Raw genomic sequence first — 22,561 nt, 5'->3', positions numbered from 1 at the left:
GATCGACCAGTAGCTCAGGAAGGCAACGTGAGTCGATCGCGGAGCCCATCCCGGGCTCCGTGATAGACTTGTGTTGTCGTCCTGATCTACCGGGCCGATCAGCCTTCCTCTCCAGTGTTCTCTCTAGGGCCTTTTAGCTGGGCGGTCCGCCCAGCTATCATCTGCTGCTGCCGCCGCTGCTGAACATTAAAAAAAAAAAAAAAAAAAACCGGCTTGGAGATTTCAGCCCGTAGCGAACTTATGCTCCGTGGCTCTAACGTGTGCGTGCCGGCTTCCCTTCTCTTCCCTCAGAAACTGGAAGTTATGTCCGGGGGGGGGGGGGGAGAAGGGAAGCCGGCACACACATGTTGAGAGCCCTGAAGCAAGCGTTCGCTATGGGCTAAGGCGGGAGACAGGTTAGTGAAGCATTTCCTCTTCTTGCTGCCGGGTCCTGCCTACTTTCTGTTTCCGCGAAGGCAGGACCCGGCAGCATTTCCCCCAGTAGGTCGATCACGATCTTGGGTCAATCAGCCTTCCTCTCCCCGACGGCAGAATTGACGTCGGGGAGAGGAAAGCTGGTCGGCCGAAGCAGGGACAGCTTGGGGCGGCGTCGGCTTTCGGGCCTGTTATTGGTGGCGGTTTGGGGCCTGTTATTGGTGGCGGTTTGGGTCCTGGTCCCCGATGGCAGTTGCTTGGGGGAGGGCAGGGAGAAAGAAAGAAAAAGGGCAGGCAGGGAGACAGAAGGAAAGAAGAGAAACAGAAAAAAAAGAAAGGGAGGCAGAGAGAAAGAAAGGGCAGGGAAGAGGAAGGAAAAGTTGGGGGAAGGAATGAGGTCTGGAGGAGAGGAAGCATACAGGCTAAAAGAAGGGAAGAAAGATTGGATGCACAGTCAGAAGAAGAAAGTGCAACCAGAGATTCATGAAATCACCAGACAAGGTAGGAAAAATTATTTTATTTTAAATTTAGTGATCAAAATGTGTCTGAATTTATATCTGCTGTCTATATTTTACACTAAAGTCCCCTTTTACTAAACCGCAATAGTTTTTTAGCGCAGGGAGCCTATGAGCGTCGAGAGCAACGCTGGGCATTCAGCGCAGCTCCCTGCGCTCTAAAAACTGCTATCGTGGTTTAGTAAAAAGGGAGGGGGGTATATTTGTCTATTTTTGTATGGTTGTTACTGAGATGATAGTGCATAGAGTCATCTGCTATGACCTCTTTGAAAAACCCTGGAATAGGAATGATAATTAACATTTTCTATGCGTACAGTGTGCGTTGTATTTTTTTTTTAATTTTATTGTTGGTAGATCATTTTGACTTGGTCATTTTAAAAGTAGCTCGCAAGCCCAAAAAGTGTGGGCACCACTGCAGTAGACAATCATCCTTCTTACGCTGAGGGTGTCACCATCACAATAGTTTAATAACCTGCCAGACAATAGACAGGACCTGATAACAGCCCTCTTAGTAGTGAATAATATGCCACTGAAGTTCAAAAACATATCAATAATTGTGTGTGTAGTACAACTTTACTTTTTTTTGTCGCAGTATTTGGAAGGTCTGTAACACGGCAGCAGAACATATGTAGCAATAGAGTTGCTCAAACTGACAATACTGTTTACTTCCATATTACTGCAGAAAATGAACAGTAACTTTCATACCTTTCTCTCCAACAAATGGTAAGGACCAGGTAAAGACGTCCATGAAATTTGGAAGCCAGTATGGATGAGGTGAACAGTTGAACTGTCGAATATTCATGACGTTATTCTCATATTTCAATACTGCAGCTAGAAACAAAGAATGAGAGGAAAAAAATGTTAAAGCTTCATTAAACTACCCTTGCCAAAGCTCAACCAAACTGTGTTGGATCCTCTTAGGCCTGCTTCAGAAGAATCTTGCCAACATGTACTAAGGAAACTAAACTGCAGGGGTAATACATGTATATGTACAGAATTCAGTGTGAGAAAAAAACGCATATGAAATTACCTAATGGGCAGTGCCAAAGGAGGGTGGCTAGGCTTGACACTTGTAGGTTTTAGTCCACTTAGACTCCGTGCACAATGGAAATGAGTAATACACATTGTAAAATCTTCAGCCGCCAGTAAACGGGAACATACCTATATATTAATAACCAAATTCTATAAAGTCCGCCTAAAGCTGGGTGCCTATATTGGTGTGCTGAGATGACATAGGTGTCTAGCTTAATTGAGTAACAGGCTATATCAGAATTGATAATTGGTAGTTAACACCTCATAATTGACATTAATTGGCTTTAATTGAAAGTAAGGCACCTAGTGCAAAGCATGTAGTTAAAAGTAGGCATGGTTGGCAGGGCAGAAAAGGGGCGTATTTTTAAGCACCACTGCGCGCACAACTTAGGCACAGGCATTTAGGTTAAGAAAACCCAGGCATAAATACGGTGTGCTTAAAAGTTAGGATCTGAGATGTTTGTTGGGTTAAGCTGCTTCATAGTCCACAGGTCCTGTCTTCTCAATTACTTTTTAAGGACGCTGCCACCTGTAAAGTTGTTTGCTCTCTGATTTGTATTTCTTTCTTTATACCCCGCCTTTCCCAAGGCAGGTCACAGTAAAATACATACACAACAAAATCACAAAACAAAAATCAATATAACATAATAATAATAATGTAAAGCCTCCTAAACTTACAAAGAGGCTACCAGCACCTCACATCAAAAAACTATAAATCAAGTCCCATATTTCATCTTACAGAAGAGATGTTTCTTCAACATTTTCTTAAAACTACTCAAACTAGATTGCTGTCATAAATATCCCAGAAGCTTATTCCACTCACGAGGACCCACACACGAAAATATGCTAGTTCTTTCACTGTCGGAATATGTAGGTCATCGTGTTTACTCTCTGATAGAGGTGGGAGCACCAAAACTCTGTCTCCAGAATGGAAGACTCCTAGGACTGTAAAGCAGCTGTATTTCTGGGTTTGCATGACTTTAGCCTTCTCTAGACAGAGTTAGCAGCTTCTCCAGCTTTCTTGAGCTAATCTTGCATCCACATGACATAAGGTTCTGACCTAAGCTTGGATCCTTCGCCAAGCTTTCCCAAACATCTAGGATTCCCCTGGACTTTCTTCCATAAAGCTGTTCAAATAGGGAAAATCTGTTGAGTTTTGGGGTACTTCTCAGATTGCAAACAATATATGACAGCAAGGTATCCCCAATTTTTGCCATCCTCAGTGACAATCTTCCTCACCTGAGGGCTTTATTGAAGCATTTGAGAAGACTTTTGGTTTAGAGCAGGGATCTCAAAATCCCTCCTTGAGGGCCGCAATCCAGTCGGGTTTTCAGGATTTCCCCAATGAATATGCATTGAAAGCAGTGCATGCACATAGATCTCATGCATATTCATTGGGGGAAATCCTGAAAACCTGACTGGATTGCGGCCCTCAAGGAGGGACTTTGAGACCCCTGGTTTAGAGGTAATATACTGAGGTGCGGAAGGTTTTCACTTTCAAAAGTGCATACATGTTCTTCATTATCCACGCCATGAATGGTTTCCTCTGCTCTGAAAGCATTCCCTTGAGCAGTCACATTTATGTGAAGACATTTCTCAGGATGCTTACTACAGTGGAGGTCTTTATATCATGCAATGCTACTGTTTCAGAATACCAGGTAATGTAGACAAGAATGATGAGAATATATATATATTTTATGTACCTAGAATGGGTACATTCTACAAAATTCATTTGGATGGCTCTACAAAATTCATTTGGATGGCGAGTTGTGTGCCAATTGGCTCATAACCAACCTGCACAGCCGATGTTCACCTCTCACATTGATGGCTTGTGCTGCACTATAGTTATCACATCAGGTCATCAAAAAGGTTCCATTCATCCACTCACGGTACACTTTAACCACTGCAGCCTTTTCAAAAATGCTGCCACCCTTGGTCCAACAGCCAATGATCATGCCTTTTTCAATGTCTGATAAATCACATTTTTTTCCCCAAGACAGCCACAGTTGCTATATTGGCAACTTCTTGACATCCCACCTTATATACCCACGAAGTCTGTGTGCGACTTGTGCATTCATTCATTGGTTGTGCCTCCTGACATCAGAGGTAGGCGGTGGTCATAATAATGTGACTCGACCGTGTAGTACTTAAGGCAGATTAACCCTTTGGTGGGCCCTAGGGGCAAACAAGCATATTTGATCCCTTATTATAATATAAAGTATTTTAAATGTGACACAAATGAGGACCTACATGGTTCTGATTGCAGAAAGTCTCTGGAAGATGAGGAAGCATCAAGCTGGAAAGATGTTCTATTTACTAGCTCTTCTGGCTAATTGGAAGCCAATGCGGAGAAGGTGAGGCAAATAGATCTGTGTGTAGGTGGCTCCCCACCACCAAAACTATACTTTCTACTAGTTACTGACTTACCAGAATAAATATCTGCTATGGGAACCACTGAATTAGTAAATCTGAGAGGGCTCCTTTTAAATATTTGGACCCTAGGCATGTGCTTATTTTGCTGATGTATTAATCCCACCCCGGTAGTGCTCTGAGTTGTAAATATAGACATGAAATAAAACAACAGCTTAATTTTCTTTTAGGTAGTCCTTACATCAGGGGTGTCCAATACGTTGATCGCAATCGACTGGTTGATTGCTCAGGCAACCCCAGTCGATCGCAGAGCTGGGTTCCCTTCTTTTTTTTTCCCATCCTGACTGACCCGCTTTTTGAAAAACGCCGGCCAATCAGAGTGCTGGCAAGGCGGGGTAAAGGTCAGTAGCGCACTACAGGAGAAAGAAGCCCGTTGAGGTAAGAGCCGAGGACTTCTTAGTGCTGCCCGATTCAAATCGATTCACATCAGGTGAATCGATACGATTTTAAAACCCCTCACAATAATTGGCCTCCCAGTTCTGTGATTGACCCCCCCCCTCTCGCACCTAAAGCAGGATCGGCAGCGCTGCCTCTTGCTGGCTGGCCGCCGCCGATCCTGCTATAGAGGGCGAGGGGGGAGGGTCAGTCGGGAAGTCAGCTCTGGTGTCCGGCTTTCTCCCTGGCCTCCCGGTACTTTAGCAATTCTTGCAGGTTGCCATAGGCCTCAGGAGCTGTCTTCCCTCTGGCACGGTCCTGCCCCTCCTCTGAGTCAGAGGCAAGATCGGAGCAGAGGGAAGATAGCTCCTGAGGCCTATGGCAACCTGCAAGGATTGTTGAAGTACCAGCGATCCTCTCTGCAGGCTGCTCGCTGCAGGAATTAGGTAAATGGATGTGAGAGGGCAGGGAGGAACATGTAGGCCTTCCGGGAGGGGGGGGGGAGGCAGGGGCAGACCTTCAGGGGGGACAGGCAGGCCTTCAAGGGGTAGTGCAGGCCTTCAGGGGTGGGGTGCAGGCCTTCAGGGGGTACAGTGCAGGCCTTCAGGGAGGACAGTGCAGGCCTGCAGGGTGGAATGTGCAGACCTTCAGGGGGAACAAGCAGGCCTTCAGGGGGGTAGTGCAGGCCTTCAGGGGGGACAGGCAGGCCTTCAGAGATGGGGTGCAGGCCTTCAGGGGGGGACAGGCCTTCGGGGGACGAGGGCCCTGGTGTAGAAGGGAGGGAGGGAGGGAAGGGGGGTTCAAAGAGATGTGCATATGCTGGACTTTGGGGGGGAAGAAATAATGGGTCTAAAAACAGAGGAGTGGGAGAGAGATGGTGGACAATGGGATTTAGGGAGGGAAGGAACAGAAAGGGAGACAAGTTGGACACAAGAGATGGTGTGGAGGGGGAATAGAGATACTGGATAGGAGGCTAGTTGGGAAAAGAGAGTGAGAGAAGGTGGACTCTGGGGTGGAGGGGGAAAGAGGGAGAGATGCTGGATGAAAGGGTAGTTGAGAAAAGGTGGCTCTATGGATGGAGACGAAAAAAAGGAAAGATGCCAGACTTCCAGTGGAGGGAAGGGAAACGGAAGGGGAGGACAGAGATAGAAGATGGATGGTTAGCATGGAGAAAGAAGTTATCAGAAGACAACCAGAGCCAGGGACCAAAAAGATTTGAATAATGACCAGACAACAAAGGTAGGAAAAATGATTTTATTTTCAATTTAGTGATCAAAATGTGGCTGTTTTGATAATTTATATCTGCTGTCTATATTTTGCACTATGTGCCCCTTTTACTAAACCGCAATAGCGATTTTTAGCGCAGGGAGCCTATGAGCATCGAGAGCAGCGCGGGGCATTCAGCACATCTCCCTGCGCTAAAAACCGCTATCGTGGTTTAGTAAAAAGGGAGGGGGTATATTTGTCTATTTTTGTATAGTTGTTACTGAGGTGACATTGCATAAAGTCATCTGCCTTGATCTCTTTGAAAAAAAACCCCCAGAATATAAATGATAATTAACATTTTCTGCGCGTACAGTGTGCTTTGTGTTTTTTAAAATGTTATTGTTGGTAGATCATTTTGACTTGGTCATTTTAAAAGTATCTCGCAAGCCCAAAAAGTGTGGGCACCCCTGCCTGACATATATCAGATGCTAGGAAAATGGAAGCAAAGTAAGGCATTACCTCTCAAGATAGTTTTGAAATTTTGCAAACTCTTACTTTGGCAGAAATGAAGCCACTGCAAGGAAGGACAACCTGTTAAGCCAATAACATGAAGACAATCTATAGGGCTGGCGTTAGTTCTAGAAGCGTAGCGCGGGTTTAGCGCGTGCTAAAATCCTGCGTGTGCTAAAAACACTAGCGCACCGTCGTAAAAGGAGCCCTAAATATGTGTTTTTCTTCTCTGCTGTACACAGTCAAATATCACTACTTAGTAAAGTGCACTTTGGAAAAAAAAAAGAGAGAACATGAAATACTATTTTGAGTTTATTCTCTCGTTTTAAAGTATCATAATAAAGTGTCATTTTATTGTAGATATGGTATGGAAAGTTCACATATGTATCTATTTACTAAGCTATGCTAGTTGTTTAATGTTTGAATTACTACATGCTAAACTGTTGGCACATGCATTAAAATACTAATTATAGAAAACATCATTCTAGGGTATGAAATAAGTACAGTTAACAGGGATGCAATTATCGTACGTGGCAGATAAAGCAGAGCAGTTACTGTCACCTCAAGAGGTGTAACTCCCAGTGTCATCTGGCCTGTAATTAACACGTGGTAAAAAGATTTTCTCTGCTGCACAGCAGCTCACTCAAACATAGTGGTAACTTCACCAACAGTTAATGTAGATTTTGCAGTTTCTGCATGTTAGTTTTGGCAATTACTGAACAATAAATGCAGATGATACTTAGTGCACTTTAATAAAGAGGGGGAATAGTGCTGTACATTAGTATATGTAGGTTCCCAAAGGGTATACCTGCCAGTTGCTGACTAAAGTCTGCTCTTCTTCATGCAGGCACAGCAGTCCCATGAGCCGCGTAAAAAAACACAAAACAATGAAGAAACGATGCTGCCTTCATGCTCGCCTGCAGAAGGAAGAACTGAAGAGGGCAGCAGAGAGCAGGTAGAAGGAGGAGGCGTTCAAAAGCTGTGATTGACATTTAGGCCCTCTTTTACTAACCCGCAGTAGAGGTTTCTACTGTGGCCCAGAGCAGCGTCGAAGCATTTAGCGCCCCGGGCCATGGTAGAAACCTCTACCACAGCTTAGTACAAGAGGGCTTAAATGTTGGCTTTTCCGATAGTTAATCCTTAATTCAGGGGTGTCCAATGTCGGTCCTCGAGGGCCACAATCCAGTCGGGTTTTCAGGATTTCCCCACTGAATATGCATTGAAAGCAGTGCAAGCACATAGATCTCATGCATATTCATTGGGGAAATCCTAAAAACCCGACTGGATTGCGGCCCTCGAGGACCGACATTGGACACCCCTGCCTTAATTGATTTGCTATAGTCACTCTATTGCCTCTATTTTATTATACTTTTTTCTATTCCTCTATCAGTTTACCTTATTCTTGGTCCTTCTGTTGTAGATGAATGATTGTTACTTATTTATATATACATTTCTTGTTTGTTTTAATTCTATTTCTGTCATTCAGTTTGGATTGTTGAATGTATTACCATATTTCCTCTCATATAGGCCGCCCCCATGTATAGATTGCCCCATGTATAGGCCGCAAAAAATGCCTATACGAGTTTTAAAACTGGTAGATAAGATGCCCCATTGTATTAGCCGTGGCTTATCTACCTGTAACTGGGGTGGCCTATACAAGTTTTAAAAATCATCCCCTCCACCTTACCTCCCTCACTGGATGGCTTGAATTGCTGCCACCTCGAATCGCGGCCAGTGGTGCAGGGCAGAAGAGATCTTTTCAATCTCCATCCCGGCTGCTTCCTGCGTGCCTTTGCCGCCAGTTCTCGTGGGACTTATGAGTCTCACGAGTCCCACGAGAACTGAACTGATGGCATCGGCAAGCAGGAAGCAGCGTGGGGCCAGGATGGAGATCGAAAAGATCTCTCCTGCCTTGCACCGCTGGCTGCAATTTGAGGCGGCAGCAATTCAGATTGTCCAGCGAGGGAGGTAAGGTGGGGGGATGATTTGAAATTTTTACATAGGCCGCCCCATATAACTAGGCCCCGCCCCATACACAGGTTTATAAAACCCATGTATAGGCTGTGGCCTATATATGGGGAAATACGGTAACATATTACATTTTATGACGACAAAGTAGTCCTTTTACTACGGTAAACGATTTAGCGCGCGCTAAATGCTAATGCATGCCAAAGCATCCATAGGATATAATGGACACGTTAGTGTTTAGCGTGCACTAAAACAGCTAGCGTGCCTTAGTAAAAGGACTCCCAAATTTTTAAAAAGGATCAAGAGTGTCTGTTTTGAATGTGAGCATTTCGGGGGGGGGGACTCGTAAAGCAAAAGGCACATATTTCTTCATGAGCCTGCTATCTGCTTTACACTGCCATTTTTCTAGAAGAAAATGATAAACAACATATGTTAATTTCCTATGACTTTTTACATGAATGCACTCTCTCCATCTGCAAAAATAATGGGTTCCATGTCAAGTCTAAAAACCTTGATTCTCCAACGGCAGACACTTATTGCAAGGTGTTTTATGATGGCATGTAAGAAAATCAGAACACCTTGTTATACAGAGCACATTCTGAGAATATCAGATTCCAGTCATTACTCCAAGTTAGAACAGATCTGTTCATGCTGTCTCTGTACAAATAATTTACCTTGTTTTTCTCAGAAACTGATGCATTCTTTCTTTATAAATTTTTTAATACATATTCAAAAGAAGAAACATAAAAGAAACATTAACAAATACAAGTGGCTGCATTACTAATAGATTCGAAGCTCAGGTTATACTACAATTGAGAGCAACATGTATCTAAAATACTCCAACTTTTGGTAAATGAAGATAAATTATTACATTTTAGTGCTATAATTTCTTCTGATTTTCTGTAGGCACAAAGTATTCCACCATTCGTGATATAGAAACATACAAACATGATGGCAGATAAGGGCCAAATGGCCCATCTAGTCTGCCCATCCGCAGTAACCATTATCTCTTTCTCTCTCTGAGAGATCCCACATGCCTATCCCAGACCCTTTTGAATTCAGACAGTCTCTGTTTCCACCACCTTTTAAATTATTTTTCCAGTAAATAATAATAATATATAAGGTTAAAGCCTAAGATTCCGGTTGGCCCATAGAAGGGGCCTTAGGCGTCTGGGCCAATCTGGCCTTGGGCCCCTCCCCGGTGCATCCCACAATGCACCGGGAAGGGGCAGGTCCGCCTCATATCGACGGAGGCGGGCCTGCCGGCCAGATGGTAGAAAGACCCGTCTGGGCAGTCAACATTTAAGGTTAGTGGGGTGGGGGTTCCAGGGGAGTTAGTGGGGAAGGGGGTTTCCACGTGTGTGGGGTGTTCCGGCAGGAGGGGTTGGCCACCCTCCTGCTGGCAATCTTTGAGGGGTGGGGTGTCTTCTGGCAGGAGGGGTTTTGCACCCTCCTGCAGCGATCTTCCAGGCAGGTTGGGGGTCTTCCGGGCATGAGGGATTGGGCATCCCTCCTGCTTCATTCATTCAGGGGGGGGGGACTGGCAGCAGCTATACTTATTGCAGCAGGGAGATCCCTTGCCACGATAAGTATAGCAGCCGTGTCTACAATAACCCAATTGTCTAACTGGCGTCTGTAACATGGATGTCGGTTACAGAATCGGGTCTATTTTAGGCAGCCTTAGACCCTATTCTATATAGGATGCCCTTCGGTTTCTGAGACCGGTCGTCCTATACAGAATCCGGGCTCAAATGTTTAATTTACACCATTCTTTTCTGAATTTACACGGCACTTTACAGTTAAAATTAGAGTTATACCGTAGAGAAATATCTTTAATATCCATCCATTTTTGATGTAGATGATGCATTACGGTGTTGATGGTATGAGAAGTTGCTTTCAAAATACAAGAACCATTATTGTATTTAAATCTATCCATAGAAGGTAAAAGATGCAAAGGGATGTTGACCATCAATTTGTTTTCAAAGTGTAACCATCTGGGAAGATCGATGTTGGGATCAGTTAGGTACCAGTATTTAGCTTGTGACATTTGAAAAGCTAAATGATAAAACTTGAAATCTGGTAAATTTATTTCTCCTGATGTATGAGACAATTTAAGTTTATGTTATGCAATACAATACGTGAAGTAGAGTTATGCCATACAAATGTGGAAATTAAAGCATCAATTTTCTTATAAAGAGAGGCAGGAAATGAAATAGGAATCATACTAAGGATATAATTAAACCTTAGGTGCTAACACCATTTTGATGGCTTCTGATCTGTGCCACCAGGATAAAAACAGTGGGGACCATGAATTGAGAAGATCAATAATCATTTTTAAAATTGCATCACTATTTTATTTATTTATTTTGGTTTTATATCTCATCCTACCCAGGAGCTCAGAACGGGTCACAGTAGTACATTCACAGTGTTTGAGGTGCAAAGGTAGTGAGTGGTACATTCTATATTGTAGGGAAGAAACAATACAATCATAATGTTTTAGAGGTACATGGTTAATTGTGCGTATACAGTATACTGCTGGGAGGGGAGAGGACAGAGGGCATTTACAGCAAAAAGGAAAGCATTGGGTATATACATCAAATGGTATGAGAGAGGGTGGAATGAGCACACACTCGTGGCTGGGGGCATTAGGTTTGAAGCAAGGATATTCGGTCGGTAGCGGTGATAGCCATGGTATTTAATCTTGATTGGGTTTACATCATGTCATGTAATTGGTCGATAACATCAAGGCCAGGTTTATGAGTTTAGGTCAATGGCTATAGAGGGAGAGGGAATGTCCGTAACTGGACTGTTGATGTGAGGTGGATAGAAGGTATTTGTAGCGATCAGCACCTTGTTACTGGTTGTGTGCTGGTAGGTTAGAGTGCCACTACGGTTTATTCCCTAAGGCTTCAGTGCAGGAGTGCCGTGGTTTGGGAACAAGATGGTTTTTACTGCTTTTCGGAAAGGCAGTAGGTCTTCTATAGCTCGAATGTCTGGGGGGAGTTGGTTCCATGGTGTGGGAAAAGGAACGTTTCTGGGTGGTTTCCATGTGGAGCTGGTGGAATGCACAGTCGAAGTTCGTGGTGTCATCTGAGTGCTCTATTGTATTTTAGAGTATAGTCAATAGTATTACTATATATATATATTTTAAGTTGAGAGGTTCCTAAACAAATGGGTATTGTGAAACATGGAAATACATTTTTTGAAAGTGGCATAACAGTGGATTTATACCAATTAACTTTATAACCCAATATCTGTGAGCAAGAGAGAAGGTGTGGTATAGAATTCACATTGATATATAATAGAACATCATCTGCATAAATAGATAATTTATAATTATTCAACATGCCTTTAATAGAGAAACGGATGCATTCAAGCTGGCGGTGTTTGCGGACGTTATCTTGGTTCATATCAAGCTGAAAGGAGTAATAAAAATGGCTACCAACTTTTATATGAGGAAAATAAATAAAAACAAGAGAAAAAGGAAACCGATATGGTTCTTCACTAGTGGTGGAGAAAATAAGGACAAAAGAGTTGGTGTTTGATGAAGAAGAGGGAATGCCATATGAAAATAAAAGAAACTAAGAGAGAGATATGTCTGACGAAAGCGCAGGCAGAAGAGCAAATGGCTAGAAATATAAAGAAGGAAGATAACATTTTTTTCAGGTATGTTAGTGAAAGGAGGAAGATAAATAATGGAACTGCAAGACTGAAAGAAGCTATGGACTGCTATATGGAGAGTGATGAGGAAAAAGAAAACATGCTAAACAAATACTTCTGTTCTGTGTTCATGGAAGAAAATCATGGAGAAGGACCATGATTGGCTGGCAAAACTACATGTGAGAATAGAGTGGATACTCCATTAAAAAACTTGAAAAACTAATGGTGGACAAAGCCATGGGACTAGATGGTATCCATCCCAGGATATTGAGGGAGCTCACAGAGGTTCTGGCTGCTCCACTTAAAAGATTTGTTCAATAAATCGATGGAGAAGGGAGAGGTTCCAGGGAATTGGAGAAGAGTGGATGCAGTTCCTCTTCACAAAAGTTGTCACAGAGATGAAGTGGGAAACTACAGGTCGGTAAGCCTCACTTTGGTTATTGGAAAAATAATGGAAGTGTTGCAGAAGGAGAGGATAGTGAAATTCCTAGAATCTAATGGGTTACAAGATCCGAGAGAGCATGGCTTTACTAAAGGTAAATTGTGCCAAATGAATCTGATTGAATTCTTTGATTGGGTAACCAGAGAATTAGATAGAGGAAGTATGCTAGATATAATTTACTTAGATTTCAGCAAAGCCTTTAATATGGTTCCTCGTAGGAGGCTCTTGAACAAACCTGACTGGCTAAAGATAGGACCCAAAGAGGTGAACTGGATTAGAAACTGGTTGACGTACAGATATCAGAGGGTGGTGGTTAATGGAATTTGCTCAGAGGAAAGAAAGGTGAATAGTGAAGTGTATCAGGGATCGGTGCTGGGGCTGATTTTGTTCAATATGTTTGTGAGCGATATTGCCAAATGGTTAGAAGGAAAGGTTTGCCTTTTTGAGGATGATACCAAGATTTGTAAGAGTAGATACCCCGGAGGGAGTGGAAAACATGAAAAAGGATCTGCAAAAGTTGGAAGAATGGTCTAATATCTGGCAACTAAAATTCAATGCAAAGAAGTAGAGTGATGCATTTGGGGAGTAGAAATCTGTGGGAGATGTATATGATGGGACGCATAAAGTTGGAAGAATGGTCTAATGTCTGGCAGCTAAAATTCAATGCAAAGAAGTAGAGTGATGCATTTGGGGAGTAGAAATCTGTGGGAGATGTATATGATGGGACGCATAAAGTTGGAAGAATGGTCTAATGTCTGGCAGCTAAAATTCAATGCAAAGAAGTAGAGTGATGCATTTGGGGAGTAGAAATCTGTGGGAGATGTATATGATGGGAGGCAAGAGGCTATTATGCACGGATGGGGAAAGGGACCTTGGGGTAATAGTGTCTGAGGATTTGAAGGCAACAAAGCAGTGTGACAAGGCAGTGACTGTAGCTAGAAGGATGCTAGGCTGAGGAGTAACCAGCAGAAGAAAGGAGGAGATGATATCCCTGTACAGTTCATTGGTGAGGCCCTACTTGGAGTATTGTGCCCAGTTTTGGAGGCCATATCTGGCTAAGATATAAGACTCGAAGCTGTCCAGAGGAAGACGATGAAAATGGTAGAGGATTTGCAACAATAGAAGAGAAGAGACTAATACCTCAACATATATACTCTGGAGGAAAGAAGGGACAGGGGTGATATGGCACAGACATTTAAATATTTAAAAGGTATTAATATAGAACCAAATCTTTTCCAGAGAAGGGAATTTGGTAAAACTAGAGGACATAAATTGAGGTTGAGGGATGGTAGACTTAAGAGTAATGTTAGGAGATTCTTTTTCACATAGAGAGAGGTGGATGCCTGGAATGCTCTCCCAAGGGAGGTGGTGGAGAGGAAGATGATGACAGAATTCTAAAAAGTGTGAGATGAACACAGAGGATCTCTAATTAGAATATGAACAGGCCAATTCTCACTGTCTGAATCCTGCAAAGGAGATGTTTTGAATAGGCTGGAGTGAGCTTCAATGGCAACTCCAGTAGTTGGAACCTAAGGACAATACCAGGTAGAGACAAGAAATTGTAATGCATGTAATTGCAGGACAGCCTGAATGGACTGTTTAGGTCTTTATCTGCAGTCATCACTTACTATGTTCATGGTCTACTATTCTTTTATCTCCCTGTACTAAACATAGATCTATATCGATAATGCCAGTAATGCACCATTTAATTAAAAAAAAAAGTCTTGCAAGTTAACATGCATTTTGATAATATCAAAATATGCTATATCTGTCTTCTAGCATCAAATTATAATGTCTTACACCCACACACAGTACACACATAATGGCTTCTAAATAAATGTGAAATCATGGGAGATTTATACAATGGATCACCTACTAAATATCATAGAAGCACTAAACTAACTCTTAATCTCTCCTGTGTCTTATGTATTTAATATGCAGAAAATTACATCTTTTCTTCTGGGACTGTGCAAATTTAACAAAATATACTGTCAAATTATTGTTATTATGCTTCATGTTAAGAGAATTTGAACTTCTTAAACCTGTTAGAAGCCACTGTTTAGGAACAAATGCTATACAAACAGACCGTGCAACCCTGCTGCTATTCTTCTATGAAATACCTGGTCACCAACTGAGAAGGTGGTGGTTAGGAGGAGTCAAGATAATGGCTTATGCTTTTATTTTGTTTTATATATTGAAAAATAAACTGATTGCTGAGTCACTTAATAAGAGAAGCAAAATGCTACTGTGAAACTTGAACCACAGATGACCAGTTTTAGAAGGCCATCTCAATGTTGTGACTTCCATACTGACACACCTATACTGTCTCTTATAAAACACATGAAATTAATTAAAAGACACTCAGGCCCTGATTCTGCAAAGTGCATCTAAAGTTAGGCACAGTTTGAACATCCAATATAGGCGTCCTTTGTAGAATCGCGCTCAGTGATGCTCAGCATTGTTGAGATGTCCACATTTTGAGACGCTCTTTAGAGAATCAGGTTTTAGGCGAGAGTTAAACTTCCAAACAATGTCCTTAATGTTATAATATTTTATTATTATGATGTTATTAGAATGGTGATTTTATGGTGTTTTTCATTATAATTGTGATACTGGGATTTGGATCTGTTTAATGCTTTTATTTATTTCTTTTCCTATGAAAGAGTGATTGGGATTTGAACCAGCAACATTATGATAGAAGGCTGTAGGTTTAACCAGTATGCTACACAATGAGCTAGCAAGTTACATAGCAATTGTAAAACTAGGTCCTATAGGCATTGTAAAGGAAGACTTCAGTTTGGGCTTCAGATAGATGTGAGTTCAATGGACGGAACTTAGGCACAGTTTGGACGTCCTTAATGCGCTCTGTTAAATAGATCTCTGGGTTTTTATTTTTTGCTTTATTAAGCTCAAAATACATTTAATAAGGCACCACATAAACAGGGCACATCAAAACAGATATATTGCATGCAAAACTTTCTATTTTTGTGGACAAACAGCAATACTATTTGCTAATTAGAGGAAAAGATCCATTAACTGAAGCATAGCACATGAAAAACACAGCTTTAGGTTTCTTGCTAAAAGCTACCCTTTTTTCTGACTAAACAGTGCTCCAATCAGCTCATTAATGAAAGCAAGGAAAGCACATGAAAAAATATATAGAATGCATACATAACTTCATTTGCATATGCTTAAAAGCTTGTTTGCACTAATTGGTTAGCTTAGCTACATTGTCTTGCTCTAATTAGCACTTGCTAGGTGCTTGAGTCCTTACTGCCTACATAATGAGCGATCTTCATTTGCAAAAACTTAAAAACTGAAAAAAACAGATACAGACTATAGCATGGCTTCTACTTCATTCCAAATGGAGGTGTGCAGCTGCACAACGCTGACCTCACTGTGAGATCATCAAGGTGCACCTGCAAGGTAGAATGCCACAATTAAAATGTGTACTGGGATTTGAACCTATGACCTCTGGAAGATAAATACAGGACTTTTACCCATTGAGCCACAGCCACTTCCTTTCAGTCATGGGGGTTCCTACCATGAGAGCTTAGTGATCCTAGTCATGTGAAGGTAAAAATACCTGAGAAGATCATAGCTTAGCAGATCCCTAAGCTATCATATCAGATGTGAGGAAGAAAGACATTAAAGAAAGCTTATGTGGCTCAATGGGTAAAAGCCCTGTTTCCATCTTCCAGAGGTCATAGGTTCAAATCCCAGCACACATTGTAATTGTGGCATTCTACCTTGCAGGTGTACCTTTATGATCTCACAATGAGGTCAGCATTGTGAAGCTGCACACCTCCATTTGTAATGAAGTAGAAGCCATGCTAAGGTCTATATCTGTTTTTTTTCAGCTTTTGCAAATGAAGATTGCTCATTATGTAGGCAGTAAGGAATCAAGCACCTAGCAAGTGCTAATTAGAGCAAGACAATGTAGCTAAGCTAACCAATTAGCGCAAACGTATACACTTTCTGCTCCCAGACATGCTCCTTCCACAAACAATAAATTTTATTTTTCAGCATGGTAGCGTAGCACATGCACATCTCAAAATTACTACAGGATGCCTCAGCACCCTGCAGTACACCATATTTTGTTACGGTAAGCATACATTAATGCAAACATAAAAAGACTATTATCAGAGCACTTAAGCATATTTGTCTATTTTTGCATAATTTCCTAGAAATTTCAGGTACGTAAATAACATTATACAAAATATAAATCTAGTTTTTTTTATTTTCCACATGAAATTTTTCACTAGTGCTTTTTAAAATTATGACATTTCCAAAACTGACATACATTAATGCATTAGTGCTTTCTGCCACTTTGTAAAAGAACTCCTTAGTCACTTAAGAACTTAATATACAACCAATTTATGCAGGTACCTTGCATTTTAAAGTCAGTTTGCTTTATGTGAGTTAAAAATAAGTATGTGCAGTTAAGTCCCCATAATACAATGCTTGGTATAACTGGGCTCCTAGACCAGGGGTAGGGAACTCCGGTCCTCGAGAGCCGTATGCCAGTCGGGTTTTCAGGATTTCCCCAATGAATATGCATTGAAAGCAGTGCATGCAAATAGATGTCATGCATATTCATTGGGGAAATCCTGAAAACCTGACTGGAATACGGCTCTCGGGGACCGGAGTTCCCTACCCCTCTCCTAGACCCTTATTTTCCCCAGAACACTCTGAAAAAGCTGATGCATGTGAATTTTGACAGAAAAAAAAGGAGCAGCCCAGAACATAAGGGAAACAAACCAGCAGTCGCTTTGAATTTCTGCTAACAACCATAGAATGCATACACACATATTGTTAGCTTACCTTTGTTATTGTATACATCTAGATAGTTAGGTGCTGAAAAAATTGTGATTAGTGAAGGGAAGCCTGTTGTCTGACTTTTCCTGTACATGCGATACCTAAAGAAAAACAGGCATAGGTCATAAAAATGGTTCAAAGTATTCCATATCTAAACATGTTAGAAGTGCAGATTTATTAATTTATAGATATCATAGAAATATCTACAGTAGGTCACCAAAATCAAGGATAGGCTGAACCAGGCCTAAGTTTCTTTCCTGACAGTTTTACTGTTCTTAGGAAAGTCAGGACATAATCAGCTCATAGCTATGAAGTGATGAAGTTTATAATCAGAACCAGCACAGTCTGGTTCTAATTGTTTGGAACCACCAAGCAGTCCTATTAGACAATATAATCTAAAACAAATAATAGCTGCAACTGTGGGCCTTCAGAAGCTAAATACAAAAAATATCTAGACATCCATCTACTAAAACTATCTGAGGAGCTCCAATAATGGAACAAGATTAATGAAGCATTTTATATCACATTATTAAGCTCAATAAAAGCAACAGGCAATGAAATTAGCCAGAGGGACTAGTTGTTTCTATGCTCCTCCACCCTATTTTTCAAAAAATAAACAGAGCTTGCCATTCTGCAGGTGTTATAGAAGCTTCACATTTCATTGCAGAATAAGCAAACCACCACAAAATACACATAACAATTGATTTCCTCTTGTAGAAATATTTGGTTCTCTCTCATCCAGTGGCATAGTGAGGGTGTGCCCCTTCTCTTCCCTGTACTTCTTTAATGTTCCTGGCGTCGGCCCTTTCCTATGACATCACGTCCTAGACGTGGGTCCAGGAAGTGAAGTCAGAGGAAGAGCTGACGCTGGCGCGAGCAGCAGATTGGGGTTGCTGCTCGCACTGGGATTGTTAAAGAGGTATATGGGAAGGGAAGGAGCAGGGGCAGGGAAGAGGACGGGTGCTAGTGTCTCCACCAAGACAGTGCCCGGAGCAAACCTCCCCCCCCCTTACTATGCCATTGTCACCCATTCAGATTCACATGAGAAGGGAAAAAGCCAATCAGCACAGCACAGATTTGGAACAGCAACTCAAAAGACAGAATTTTAATTCTGGGCATACTGCCAATATTGCAGCTGACATCTAGTGGCCAGAGGAAAGATTTACAAGCTTTCACTGGTGCTGTTACTGCTGGTTTATCCAGCATATAGGGGTGTGTATACTATATCTATGTGGATGACATTACTATGTTATTGCCTATGTCATCTTTTTCTGAGGATGTAAAAGTCCAGATTGCTGAAATTTTAGCAAAGATACAACTTTGGCTGTTTAGATTTAAACTTAACTCAGATAAAACAAAATTTTTTTCTTGCCAGCCCAAATGATATCATTTCAGATAAACAGGTTCTAATCAATGATCAAACTTTTGAAATTGTTCCTTCTATTATGATCTTAGGGGTTACATTTGAAGGTCATACTGACCTTAAGATAAAACAATGTTTCATGATCCTCTGGAAACTCAGAACCATCAAAAAATATTTTGATTCGGTTTCTTTTAGAATGTTGGTGCAGTCTTTAATTCTGTCTGTCCTCGACTATTGTAACATTGTCTATCTTGCATCATTTAAGAAAAACTTACAATGTATTCGACTAGTACAAAATACAGCAGTGCGTTTAATTTTTGGCCTAAAGAAATACGATCATATCAGCAATTACATTGGTTGCCCTTTGAGGCTTGTATTCTCTTTAAATTTGTCTGTCTTTGTTTTAAATCTCTTTTTGGTTTGGCGCCAGAATATCTAACCTCTCAATTTCATTTTTACACCTTATTAAAAAACACTCGTAATAAGTTAATGTTTATGTATCCTTCAGTCAAGCACTGTCGTAACAAGAAATTTTTGAATAGGACATTTGCTTTTCAACTAGGCAAATTGAACTCTTGGTTAAGCCTGCTTATTTGTCAAGTAGATTCTTATAATGTTTTTAGAAAATTTTTAAAACACATTTGTTTGATAAGTTTTTCAAAAAATTATGTAATTTTCTTTTATCATCTTCTTTTATTTTTTTTACCTGATGTATTTTTCACTGATTGTACAGTTCTTTTTTATTGTTAACTGCCTGGAACTTTGTGGTTGGGCGGTATACAAGAATACATTTATTATTATTATTAATTTATTATTTTTTCTGTGTTTTGCTTTAATTGTACTTTGGCCTTTTAATAAACAGAAAAAATACAAAAAACAGAACTCATAACATCCACAACTACAAGTGTTGCCAGAGGTTGTGGTAAGAGTGGTTAATGTAGTTGGTTTTAAGAAAGGTTTGGCAATTTCTTGGAGGAAAAGTCCATAGTCTGTTATTGAGACAGACATGGGGGAAGCCACTGCTTGCCCTGGATTGGTGGCATGGAATGTTGCTACTATTTGAGGTTTTGCCAGGAACTAGAGACCTGGATTGGCCACCATGAGGATGGACCATTGATCTGACCCAGTAAGGCTTATCTTATGTTCTGGAACTGAATCATGTAGTTTCTATCAAAAGGATCTGGAAACATAAAATGGGGAAGAAAACATAAAATGGGGAAGGAGTCTTGAGTGTCTCTGAAAGTTGAAGATGCATGGTTACCAGGTTGATGTGGGTCTATGAACTTAGGACTCAACTTTACACAAGGAAGTTTGAGGTGTAGGTTTAGTAGACAACTACACTTTATTGACTATCTGATAGTTCTTGCTAAAGATAAAAGTCTGAAAATCTATTCAGCCAGCTGGTGGCTTTTTTCAAAGTTGTTCTGTACCTGGGACCAGTTTTCTGGCAAAGCTGGATGAGGTCATCTTCTGCCAGAAGTGGGATACTTTTTAAACGATTGTTTGAAAATACACTTTGGACATTTTGTGCCTAGATGAGCGTCCGTCCCTCCCTTGTGATGGTTTTTTGGACGTCTTTCTGAAAACAGGCCCCATAGTATATCAGGCTTGGATGAATCTCTAGGTCTGATTGTGAGTGAGCAGGAAAGATAACCCATTGCTCCTGCTCCTCCGTGTCTCAGGTTCAAAATGGCACCAAACACCTGGGGCAATTTTGTGGTACTAGTACTAGGGTCAGGCTTCCAAATAAAGAGGGGAGAGGGGGATTTCCATATTTATTTATTTAATTAATTTTCTATCTCGTTCTCCCCAAAGAGCTCAGAATGGGTTACATGTATAATACACAGTCAAAACGAGCAGAGGCAGAGATCACTTCCGAGTTGTGTTCACTGGTTGTAAAGGCCCTGAAGAAGTGGGGATAATTCCACGAAACTTTTGTAGGCCTCCTTAACCTAACCTTTGACTCAATTTTTATAGAACTGAAGTAGAGCGTTCTTCCCTTGTGCTATAGAGACCGAAAAGTTTTTTATGCCGATGATGTACTTTGAGTAGAGCCAGACTTTAATAGGCTCGCTGTTATTGAAGCTTTTTCTTTCATTGTCTCCAGCATTTAGTGATGGTGTTTTTGCACAGTGGAGAGTTGTTGACAGAGTTGGTTGCAGGTTAAACATACCCTGTTTCCCCGATGGTAAGACATGTCTTATTTTTTTTGGAAGGCCAAAATACGCTCTAGGGCTTATTTTCGGGGGATGCCTTATTTACATTTTTTTCTAAAAAGGGGGGGCTGTCTTATTTGACGGCTGAAGAATCGGTCGGCCGAAAAATCGTATCGTGTATGGCCAGCTTTATCCATCATACCATATATTGTACCATTTAATGTCCCCAATGTTCTCCATCAGGGAAACACAGTAAAGAGATTATTCTGTAGTGCAGCATCAGAGGGGACTTGACAATGTGAAACCATTGTTTATATACCGTATGCATTTTAAACAGGCTTTATATACAGTAAGTGGTATTGCTCACAGCAAAAGAAACCTGTCTGCGTGTCTCACTTTTGGATGTTCTGGCCCTGAACAAACTCCTGCAGTCTCCGTTAGGGAGGGATGAGGGAAGCTGCCTGTGTTTCCTTGCGTGGAGTCACGTGCGCGCGCTGCAGTCCTGTCACTTCCTCCTCTTCACTTCATGACGAGGCGTGGCACGCAGCCATGGAGGCAAATACGGTAGACGGAGGGACCACACAGAGTCACCCACCGTACCACCCGATTCGGGTAAGTGCAGGTATCGGTGGGTGGCTTATTTGCGGGGGGGTGCCTTATTTTACATTTTTTTCTAAAAAGGGGGGGCTGTCTTATTTGATGGCCCTGCCTTATCATCGGGGAAACAGGGTACATATATGTCCTTACATGTACAGTAAAACCTTGGATTGCGAGTAACATGGTTTGCGAGTGTTTTGCAAGACGAGCAAAGCACTTGATAAAATTTCAGCTTGATCAACGAGCATTGTCTTGCAAGATGAGCACTTTGACGTGCGCCACGTCATCACAGTATGCACAACATACGCGCGCTACATCGCTGAAAACATCGCTGAGCGCCGCGGAATGCCAAATTTAAGCATAATGCAAGCATGCACAGTGTACACACACAATTTACCCGCAGTACAATATACCCTAGCCCGATACATTCCGGCCTTGCCTTCACTCTTGCACAGTCCCTGAACCCCTACTCATTCTGCCAGTGCCCAATTCTATCCTATTTGGCTCAAAATCTACACAGTCCTACCCAATTCCCTGAGTTCCCACCTAATCTCAACATGTTGTGGGAGTGTAGTGACTGTTCTAAACAAGCGAGGTCTTGAAATACATGTATATACAGTATATTTTATATTAAAGTTTTTGGGATGTGGAACGAATCGTCTGAGTTTCTATTATTACCTATAGAGAAATTCGCTTTGATATACGAGTGCTTTGGTTTACAAGCATGCTTCTGGAACGAATTATGCTCGCAAACCAAGGTTCCACTGTACAGTCAAACCTCAGCTTTGCGAGTAATCCGGTTTGCGAGTGTTTTGCAAGACGAGCAAAACATTCTCGTAAAACTTGTCTCACAAACCGAGTGTTGACTCGATTTGCGAGCACCCCCCCCGATAACCGCCATCGCTCGCAAAGGCCCCCCCCCTGCTCAAACCGGCACCCCCCACGCGCGAACCAGCACCCCCCACCCAAACAACTTGAACTTACCCTCCCGCCTGGCACCGGCACGCAGCCCACAGGATGTGCCGGTGCCGCTAGAAGATCTTCCTGCCTCTGCCAGCCTTGAGCATGCATCTGT

At 41.7% G+C, this 22,561-nt stretch overlaps 1 protein-coding gene across 4 annotated transcripts in view; it reads right to left on the bottom strand.

The window, feature by feature from the left end:
- PPP3CA (protein phosphatase 3 catalytic subunit alpha) overlaps window positions 1-22,561 on the bottom strand; it is a 654,035-nt gene that overhangs the window by 81,635 nt on the left and 549,839 nt on the right. For all 4 annotated transcript variants that reach the window (XM_033956955.1, XM_033956965.1, XM_033956983.1 and 1 more), the window contains exons 8-9: window positions 17,377-17,471; window positions 1,635-1,760 (exon numbers count right to left, since the gene is read on the bottom strand). In XM_033956955.1, coding sequence (XP_033812846.1) covers window positions 1,635-1,760; window positions 17,377-17,471 — 221 coding nt within the window. The remainder of the gene's footprint in view (window positions 1-1,634; window positions 1,761-17,376; window positions 17,472-22,561) is intronic.

The sequence above is a fragment of the Geotrypetes seraphini genome, chromosome 1, assembly GCF_902459505.1.
Source record: "Geotrypetes seraphini chromosome 1, aGeoSer1.1, whole genome shotgun sequence".
Lineage (NCBI taxonomy): Eukaryota > Metazoa > Chordata > Amphibia > Gymnophiona > Dermophiidae > Geotrypetes > Geotrypetes seraphini.
Note: the sequence above shows the minus strand (reverse complement) of the source record. Positions and strands in the feature narration are given on the sequence as shown.